The sequence below is a fragment of the Triticum aestivum genome, chromosome 6B (genome assembly GCF_018294505.1).
Source record: "Triticum aestivum cultivar Chinese Spring chromosome 6B, IWGSC CS RefSeq v2.1, whole genome shotgun sequence".
In the NCBI taxonomy this organism is placed as follows: Eukaryota; Viridiplantae; Streptophyta; class Magnoliopsida; order Poales; family Poaceae; genus Triticum; species Triticum aestivum.
Window position 1 is genome coordinate 62,389,692 of NC_057810.1, and position 9,520 is coordinate 62,399,211.

A 9,520-nucleotide genomic window follows, 5' to 3' on the forward strand; every position below is an offset into this window, starting at 1 on the left:
CGGTCTGCCCCGATCAAGTACCGAACGTACGGCACCTCCGCGTTCAGTACACGTTCAGCTTGATGACGTCCTCGCCTTCTTGATCCAGCAAGGCGGGCGAAGTAGTAGATGAGTTCCGGCAGCACGACAGCGTGGTGACGGTGCTAGTGAAGAACAATCTCTGCAGGGCTTCACCTAAGCACTACAGAAACTATGACGGAGGATAAACTAGAGGGGACGGGGTTGCAGGCACACGGCTTAGTGTTTCTTGATATGTCTTTGGTGCTAGCCCTGCCCCTCTATTTATATGTTGAGCCTTGGGGTCGAAACTTGGAGTAAAAGCTTCCACAAAGTCGGTTTCACCCAAAAGGCAAGAGTCCTTCTCGGACTCCAGGGCCAGACGCCAAGGTTCCTGGCATATGGACCCAGACGCCAAGGACCCTGGCGTCTGGCCCCTGGACTCTGCAAAACTTCCTTTTGCGCTTTCCAAAAACCTTGTGGGCTTTCCCCTTTGGCCCAAATAAAGTGTTCTCGTACCCAAACATTTCGTGAAACATCCGGAACCCCTTCCGGTGAATTCCGGAACCCTTCCGGAGACCAAACACTATTATCCCATATATCAATCTTTATCTTTGGACCATTCCGGAGTTCCTCGTCATGTCCGTGATCATATCCGGGACTCCGAACAACATTCGGTCACCAACATACATAACTTATATAATACTATATCATCAACGAACGTTAAGCGTGCGGACCCTACGGGTTCGAGAACTATGTAGACATGACCGAGACACCTCTCTGGTCAATAACCAATAGCGGAACCTGGATTCCCATATTGGCTCCTACATATTCTACGAAAATCTTTATCGGTCGAACCGCATAACAACATACGTTATTCCCTTTGTCATTGGTATGTTACTTGCCCGAGATTCGATCGTCGGTATCTCAACACCTAGTTCAATCTCGTTACCAGCAAGTCTCTTTACTTGTTCCGTAATACTTCATCCCGCAACTAACTCATAGTCACAATGCTTGCAAGGCTTATAGTGATGAGTATTATCGAGAGGGCCCAGAGATACCTCTCCGAAACACGGAGTGACAAATCCTAATCTCGATCTATGCCAACCCAACAAACACCTTCGGAGACACCTGTAGAGCACCTTTATAATCACCCTTTTACGTTGTGATGTTTGGTAGCACACAAAGTGTTCCTCCAGTATTCGGGAGTTGCATAATCTCATAGTCTGAGGAACTTGTATAAGTCATGACAAAAGCAGTAGCAATGAAACTGATACGATCATAATGCTAAGCTAACGGATGGGTCATGTCCATCACATCATTCTCCTAATGATGTGATCCCGTTCATCAAATACAACACATGTCTATGGTTAGGAAACATAACCATCTTTGATTAACGAGCTAGTCAAGTAGAGGCATACTAGGGACTATATGTTTTGTCTATGTATTCACACATGTACTAAGTTTCCGGTTAATACAATTCTAGCATGAATAATAAACATTTATCATGAATTAAGAAAATAAATAATAACTTTGTTATTGCCTCTAGGGCATATTTCCTTCACTTTGTACACCACACGCAATTGATTTTATTTTGTTTATAGGCGTAGGGACATGCATAGATGAATGATCCCATCACTATTTATTTTCTCTATTCTTTATTCCTTTGAATAGGTTTATGCAATTAAAATTTGGGATTTAAATACAAATCAAATAAATTGAGGGGGCCAATTTTCCTTCTCTAACACCATCATGCACTTTTTAATCATTTAGTTTGGATGGTGTAATCATTTATGTTATGATCCTTATGCATTTGGTTTGTATGAGCACTTTGATTTAGAGGCTTTCTTTTATAGTTTGCAACTAGACATTTCACACTTCCTTTTGTTTTGCTTTTGCTTCTGTCCTTGTAGAAACACTAGCCGTTTCTTTAATGGAAATCGACGAGGCATGCTCTTTGTTTGAAAAAAAACAATGAACTAGCTACATTAGTTGCAAGTTATTCTTACAAGTTAAATACCATAATGGAATTATTTAGCTTTAGATATTTATTTAAATGAAAAACTACTAAATAATGATGATAATCTTATAGGGTACTCTCATCACCATGACTGGCAAAAGAGGGATAGAATTTAGTGATGAAATTGCAATCGAATATGACATGAGGATCAAGGTGGGTGAACAAGAAAAGCATGATATGAAACTGATCGATGGTGCATCAGTCATTGGCAAAGTGGACTCATCGCATCGTCACACACTCAGAAGATGCATCCATGGCGACTCTGGTGCAATTGACACATCAATATCACATCTTGAACATGTCGTTGAGGTGACTATAGAAGTTCTCATAACAGAAGTGCAAACGGGTTTCAATTTGTGTCTTGGTTGTTTTACGAGTGGGTTGAATGAAGAAATCCGACTCTTCAATGGTACCATTGGCAAGTCACAATGCTTAAAGAGGTATGTGGTTGTTGTAGCCGTACATTCTTGGATGTAGTTGAAGTTCAAGGTAGGCCCAGAGTCGTCAAATTCCGCTGAACACTGTTGTTCCTTCAGGGCGGATAACCATGGGCTTACTACACAAAAGATAAAGACTAATCATGCATTAATCTCAGTGAACGTAGCTTGGTCCCCTTTGCCTCGAGCTATGTTTGTCTAGTACATGTAAACCTTACACCCTTTAATTCTTTATAGAGCGTTTAAATCATTACTTTAGTGATCTAAACACTCTTATATTTCTTAACGGAGGAGTACTAGTTAAAGCAACAATAGCTTCATGATCACAACTGAAATGCTTTGGAAGGTAAACCCATCCAGATATGCTAAATGTGGTGCCCACCCGTTAGGAAATGTCAGTACCATCTTTTTTTTCATACTGCATGGTGTATTACTCCCATGTTGTTACATGATAATTTAGATAGTCTGCTATAGACTCCTTTATATATAAAATATGTAGGCATTACAAATAAAAACTATGCACTCACTTGCATTTTCATAGATTTGTAGACGTAATAAACACGGTGTAACATATACATATTGATTTTGCGACACAAGCTAAGTACTTCACGAACGAAACTGGGGAATATGAAATTGGCTCTCGCCTCGTTCGCGCGGAGTTCACTTTTATTGTCATTGAGTACGTTATTCGATCAGGGAAGGTTACACATATCACCCGACGACTTTCTACCACAATAGTGATAATTTAGGTAATATCCTCGTAGACGGGCCCATTTGTGATATTTTTCATATAAGTTTGCTTTGGAAAATCTTGATGTATATGAACATGTTAAAATAATTAAGTTTGTGGCACTTTAAAAAAAATCAGATCTTGAGGAAACCAGTGTGAGCAAGCACATGTTCAAGAGCATCCCAGCTGGTGACTCATGCTTCAGCGTGAAATCTGAGACACACTTTCTTTTTCATCTTGTAAGGATGTTGTTACTCAAGCAAAGTATCGACTTGAGAATACCAACTTCGCATGTAAATTTACTTGGCAGACAATAGTCCAGCTTAGAAGTACTAGAACTGGCCGGAAACATAACCACTGAAGAATTGGTCAAAAACCTAATTACAACCATTATGTGATGTGCATAGCAAAAATGATAAACACCGACCAAATACCGGATGCATACAGATCCACCAAAAGATAAACACGGACGGAATCCTGTGAGATCGCTGGAGACACACCTCCACATGCCCTCCAACGATGTTAAACCTATCACCGGGATGGGCTGGGCAGGAAGAACCTTACTCCATCTTCATAGAGCCACCACCGCCTCGCCTTCCTGAGCATGACAAGTTTCCTAAGCAAACTAAAAAAACACCTAAAGATGTATATGGACTCATCAAATACAAGTGCATTGGTCCTATAAATAATTAGCACATAGCTTACACACATGTATAATTAAAATGCAAGTACTAGTGCATCGATTTTAGGATCTTATTACATGCTACTAGTAGTACTAATGCACAATCATATCTTTTATCTGAGATGATTGATGCTCATGTCTGTATAAAGTATAACAAATCGCTACATGACACACTGCTTGGACGGATGATGGTGGCCATGTATTTCGGTTTTCCAGTTAACCGAACAAACCAAACCGATATTTTTTTGTTAATAAGGTTCAGTGGCAAGTTTTATTGTGATTATTTCAGTTGTTATTTTCCAGGAAACAAAACTCTAAAAACCCCAATAAGACGAAGCGAATTAACCATATAAACCGAACAACCACTTCCTTGCTTCTAATATGTGGTTCAATGTGGAGTTGGTTGCAAAATGAGAATTCCCGAGGGATCAAACCGCCATCAGAGTTTCCTAATAAATAGCCGTCAAACCTTCTGCCTTTTTCCATCCCACACCCTCCACACGTTTCTTCTCCACGCCCCCCGCGAGTTAGCGGAATTGCCAGGCGAGTCCTCCCGCCGCGCCCGCGATGGAGCCACCCGCACCCGGTTCAGAGCCGGTCGCGGAGGACCGCATCGATGAACCGGACCCCAACTCCAACGCCTCCTCCAATGGGGATGGGGCCCCGGCCGCTGCTGCGCCGCCACCTCCCCCCGCGACGCCCCTCCACCTCGACCAGGCCGGAGGCGGCGCCGATGGGTCGAGCCCCGCCACGGCGGTCGACCCCCGGAAGGGCAAGGGAATCTCCACCATTCCTTCTCCTCCGAACTCCGCGAGCAGCAGCAGCGGCAGCTCCCTCGACTTCGGCGCGGCCTTCGGAGACGAGGTCGGGGAGTCGAGCAAGATGGGCGGCAGAAAGGCGCGGGTGAAGTGGAGCCACCCCGTGGTGGCGGAGACGAGGGAGGTGCCCAACGCGGCGGCGCATCCGTTGGACTTGGACCCCAAGCTGGTGGCCAGACAGCGGCTTATCGAGCGGCTGATTGAAGCGCAGGCGGCCGTCGACAAGGAGCAGCCGTTCGACCCCAACACGGTGTTCGAGCAGACGGTGATCGAGCAGCTGATTCAAGAGCAGGCGGCAAGCGAGGAGGCGAACAGGCGACGGGAACAGCAGGCGGCCGTCGACAAGGAGAACAGGCGACGGGAACAACAGGCGGCCGTCGAGGAGGGGACCAGGCGATGGGAACAGCAGGTGAGGGCCTCTGCGACGTGCTCTTGTTGTTTCTTGGAGTTCTTGGAGCCTCTCGAGTGCGTTCTTGAGCGTTTCTTGGTTTCCTGTTGAGCAGTACAACTCGTTGCGCGCGGAAGAGGCGATGTACCAGAAGGAACAGGTATGAGCATGAATCTGGTCTTCTTGCTTGCTCGGAATTACTTGCTGTGGTCTGTCAGAATGTTGGGGTTGGGGATGATTTAGCAGTGGAAACGAAATCTCGGGCAAATGTTGGGGACAGTTTGACGATTAGGCATTTCCTGATTATTACTCGAGTCTTGCGGTGCGTTATCAAATTTAGAGGTAGGCAAGGATCTTGTTGTGATTATTCGCGACTGTTCAAGATTTAGGTGTCCAGGCTTGTGCTAACTGATTCTTCTATTTGGTTTGGTATATGTTAGCATGTTTTGCACTTTTGCTGCAAGTGAAAAATGTGGGGGGATATGAGGATCATGTCTTGGCAGTGATTGCTGTCATATTTTGGCAAGAAATCTTGATGCCAAAATGTATCAGTTTCCAGTGTAGATGAATGGTGTTATAGGGGAAGTTTATCTGAATGTTTGCTCGGAATTACTTGGCCAGACGTACATCATCTGTTGCCTGAAAGCCTGAAACTGGCTCCGAAGCCTCAAAACTCGATTCATATGAATAATTGGCAAGAGTAGAAAGGATTTGGATGACTCAACATTTCAATCTTGTTAGCCCTTTCACTCTAATCCGAAATGTGTGATCTTGATGCTAATTCTGTGGAGCAGGAGAAACTATCACAAGTACAGGTTGTGGTAAAGGTGACACCCAAGCAGGACAAACTACCGCAAGTAAAGGGGAAATCGATCTGGAGTCGAGTCAAGAACAAGGTATGGGCTGAATCTTGTCCACTCTTCTCACTTGTGATTCTTGGGTGGTATGACTATATGAGCATTCTTGCACTTACCTAATTTTTGTGCATAGAAAGAAGAATCAGGAATTTTTGGTTTTTGGTTTCTGTTTGTTCATGTTAAATTCTTGGACCTGTTAGTGTAATCGAGGCATGAAATCTTGGTTAGTATAGGAGTAATCTTGGGCAAACGTTGGCAAGAAGTACACATGTCCTTGTTTCTCGTGGATCTTTCCACAATCTGGCATTGTATTTTGAAGCAAATGGCTATCTTGTTGAAACTGTTGTCTGATTACTGCAATATTTTGGTAACAGAGCCTGAAGTCGAATGTATGGCTTCCTTTGTAAACAGATGCTGTTATCAGAAACTGTAATCTAGACAAACATTAGTTCAAGGCTGCATAACTGAAGATAATTCCTGTAAATCATTTGCCATTTACATGGAAAATCGGCGATCACTTCAGGATCTGGTGAGAAGTTTCGCCATTTGGTCAATAGTTGGTTCAGAAGTCTCAGAATATAATTTCATGTAAATAGTTGCCCAAAATAAATAAGCTTTGGACGCACACGTTTTGTGCTCTTGCTATACATTATTGCCTTTTTCTTTTGACCGGGAAAAGGAAAAATAAATTGATTGGTTGTTTGTTAATTCCATTCGTTTTCTATTCCGTTCTTTCTTGTTTTGAAATACTCAATCTTCTTGTTGATTCTGTACAATTGTAAGACTGGCAGGATGATGTATGGTCTTTAACTTCGTTTTCTTCATTTCCTGTCAAATAGATTTTTTGTGGAAAAGGAATGGAAATATGTTCGGAACATGTGAAGCACCAGGTTTGTCTCCATTTTGCCTAATGGAATGTTCAAAATGGAAGTGCAAGAAAAATCAGGATCAAAGCCCTATATCACAAGATACTGTGATTAGTGGTTCCTGTACAATCAACTGTTCAGAAGGATTATGTTCTCTTTTATAAATACTAAACTTGTATGTTGACTCTTGGTTGTGATTGATGGGACTTGAATCGTACTTGTACTGTTACTGAGTTTATCATGTGTTAATAGATATCTTCTTGTTTTCTTACTGAACAACAACCGATCAGTATTAATGATGAGATTATATACTAGCGGTTTCAAACATTTCCAGAGAACATGGAAACCTGAAAATTTGAATGAAAACAAAATTCCCATCACATTTTTAGATATGTTGTTTCCATGTTCAACTCAGCGTAATTTGAATTCTCATATTTGTGTGTTCCTTGCAGACACATCCCATCACTGAAGTCAGAAGATATCATAAGCTTGCTTCTGACGAGGCGAACCATCTTGATGCCTATTCGGAATATCGATCGGTTATTGGAGATGGGGAGTGTTTCTACAGGAGCTTCATATTTTCATACCTTGTAATCATCCTCCCCTCTTTTCCTTTCATAGGATGTAGGTTTAGTTATTTAACTTTCTCTGTTTTTGCGAATGTACAACAGGAGCAAGTTATTGATAGGCAGGACACACATGAGGAACAGCGTCTCCTTGATGTTGTTCAAAGACTGTCTACGCAACATGCAAATCTTCGATGGAACTCTGAGTTTTCCAGGAGCAGCAGAGTAAGTTCTCGCCTTCTCCATACTTGTTCTTTCTTGGATAAACATGCTTGCAAGGGATGATTCTCTTCAGGTTACAGTACACTTGAAGAAGCATCTGGCATCTCACTATCTTTGTTTGTCATTTGCAGGAGATGCACAATTGCTTAACAGTAGTGGCATGCCATCAGTGTTACGCACTGTTGGCAGAAACTCAAATTTGAAGTTTATTGAAAAGTTAACAACCCGATTGTAACAACGGCCTTAAGAAAATATACTTGCAAAGGAACAACGGGATTATAATGAGGAAATGACTTAATTTTATGCTTGTTTGAGCACTACAACAATGCACACCTACCGGTTATTATTGTATAGCCACCTCACTGTTCTATTACTATGCTATAGTATATGCTTAGTGACTAAAGCTTCTCAGGCGAGTTGTCTTAGCTGTGTTCTTTTATATCTTGCTACTGGTCAGTATTCTGTATGTATCATTGTAACCTATTACATATGATTATCAAGTACGAATTATTGAGTCGCTGCTTCTTTCAGGCATTTAAGGATCTGATCAAGAAAGTGATGAGATGGAAGAAACATGGCAGGCGGAACAGCATGGAATCAACTAGCAGGTTCTTGACTCGCTTGGTTTTCTGCAATTCCATCATAGTATCGTAGCCAAGTGCATTCCATCTGACTGACATAATATGTGCCATTTTTAGCAACCGTAAAGAGAAACTTCTCGAGTTCTTCAGCAAGTACGATACGACGCTAGACAGTGAGAGAAACACCCTTGAAGTCATTTTTCCTTTTGTTCATCATACTTCATGTTTCTGACACATTTTCTTGGTTAGTCTTCATTTTCCTCAGATTGGTAGTAGCTATCGAGATATGCTCGCACGAGGAGGTGTATGAACCGCTTATACCAGGGCTCAGAGGAAATTACACTCTGGAAGATGTCAGTGATTCATATCCTCCCTTACATTACGTCGTGCTGATTTCCAATGCATCCATTCTTGGATACATGACACTCAACTTACCTAACCTGTTGTTGTTCTACGAACAGTGGTGTATTCGGCGCGTCACGCCAGCTCGTCGGTTCACGGATCATGTTATGATGGTGGCCTTGGCCACAGCGCTTGAGGTACCCCTCAGAGTGGAGCGAGTCCGAGGAGGACATGATCCAGATATCTACACTGTTCCTGGAGTTCTCCGTCCAAGAGTGACCCTGCTGTACTCCGGAGATCACTACGGAATCATCTACCCACGTGCTCCTCCTGCTGAGAATTCAAGTCATCAGGCTTCCTAGAGAGAACATGGTGTTGATCAGGCTTCAAGCCAACAGACTTCCCAGATCAGAGTTCAAGTCAACAGACTCCACTGGATTAAAGTTGAGTTGGGCTGCTGCCTATGAATGAGAGTGTTTCCGAGTTTAGTGGTAGAGAGTTAGGGGTAGGCATCTACATGCAGTGATGAAGTTGGGGTAGGCATAGCATATACACTTGTGACTTCTTCTTTGATAGGAAGAAAAACTTGTGTTGTGTGAATTGTTGGCTGGTATACGGTGAATCTTCTTGTGTGATCACATTGGAACTCCTTCATTGTTGGCTGGTATATAATTGATCTCTGATGCAGAAATTCAATTGCTAGGTTAATAGTGTTGTGTTGGGCTGCTCCCTACATATTAGTGAATACAGTAATGAAGCAGAGATACTTACCTGTGCATCTTTCTTGTGTTGGCAAAGATACATACTGCTGTCTGCTGATGCCACTGTTGGTTGATCAGTTTGGCATATATACGCACTGCTGGTGCTAAGGATGAAATTAGTTTGACATACAGTAATAAGGCAGTCGTTTGATTAATTTGTATGATTGGTTCATATGTGCCAAGCTTCTGTTTCTGATTCTTTGTGTCTCTGCTGGCTACCCTGCCCTGCCTGTGTCAGAATTTGTTTTGTATT

At 42.6% G+C, this 9,520-nt stretch overlaps 1 protein-coding gene across 1 annotated transcript; it reads left to right on the forward strand.

Annotated features, from left to right (window-relative positions):
• The first annotated feature begins 4,344 nt into the window (after positions 1-4,344).
• Positions 4,345-9,197, forward strand: LOC123135788 (uncharacterized). The gene is made up of 10 exons (XM_044555002.1): positions 4,345-5,093; positions 5,188-5,232; positions 5,867-5,968; positions 6,769-6,819; positions 7,248-7,385; positions 7,467-7,586; positions 8,115-8,191; positions 8,282-8,337; positions 8,414-8,517; positions 8,626-9,197. The coding sequence occupies exons 1-10, from the start codon at positions 4,434-4,436 to the stop codon at positions 8,866-8,868; spliced, it is 1,596 nt and encodes a 531-aa protein (XP_044410937.1). The 5' UTR covers positions 4,345-4,433; the 3' UTR covers positions 8,869-9,197.
• The last annotated feature ends 323 nt before the right edge of the window (positions 9,198-9,520 follow it).

Coding starts and splice junctions, on each gene's coding strand:
- LOC123135788 (XM_044555002.1), top strand. CDS start 4,434: ATGGAGCCACCCGCACCCGGTTCAGAGCCGGTCGCGGAGGACCGCATC. Junction 5,233..5,866: donor CGATGTACCAGAAGGAACAG/GTATGAGCATGA, acceptor TCTGTGGAGCAG/GAGAAACTATCACAAGTACA. Junction 6,820..7,247: donor CGGAACATGTGAAGCACCAG/GTTTGTCTCCAT, acceptor TGTTCCTTGCAG/ACACATCCCATCACTGAAGT.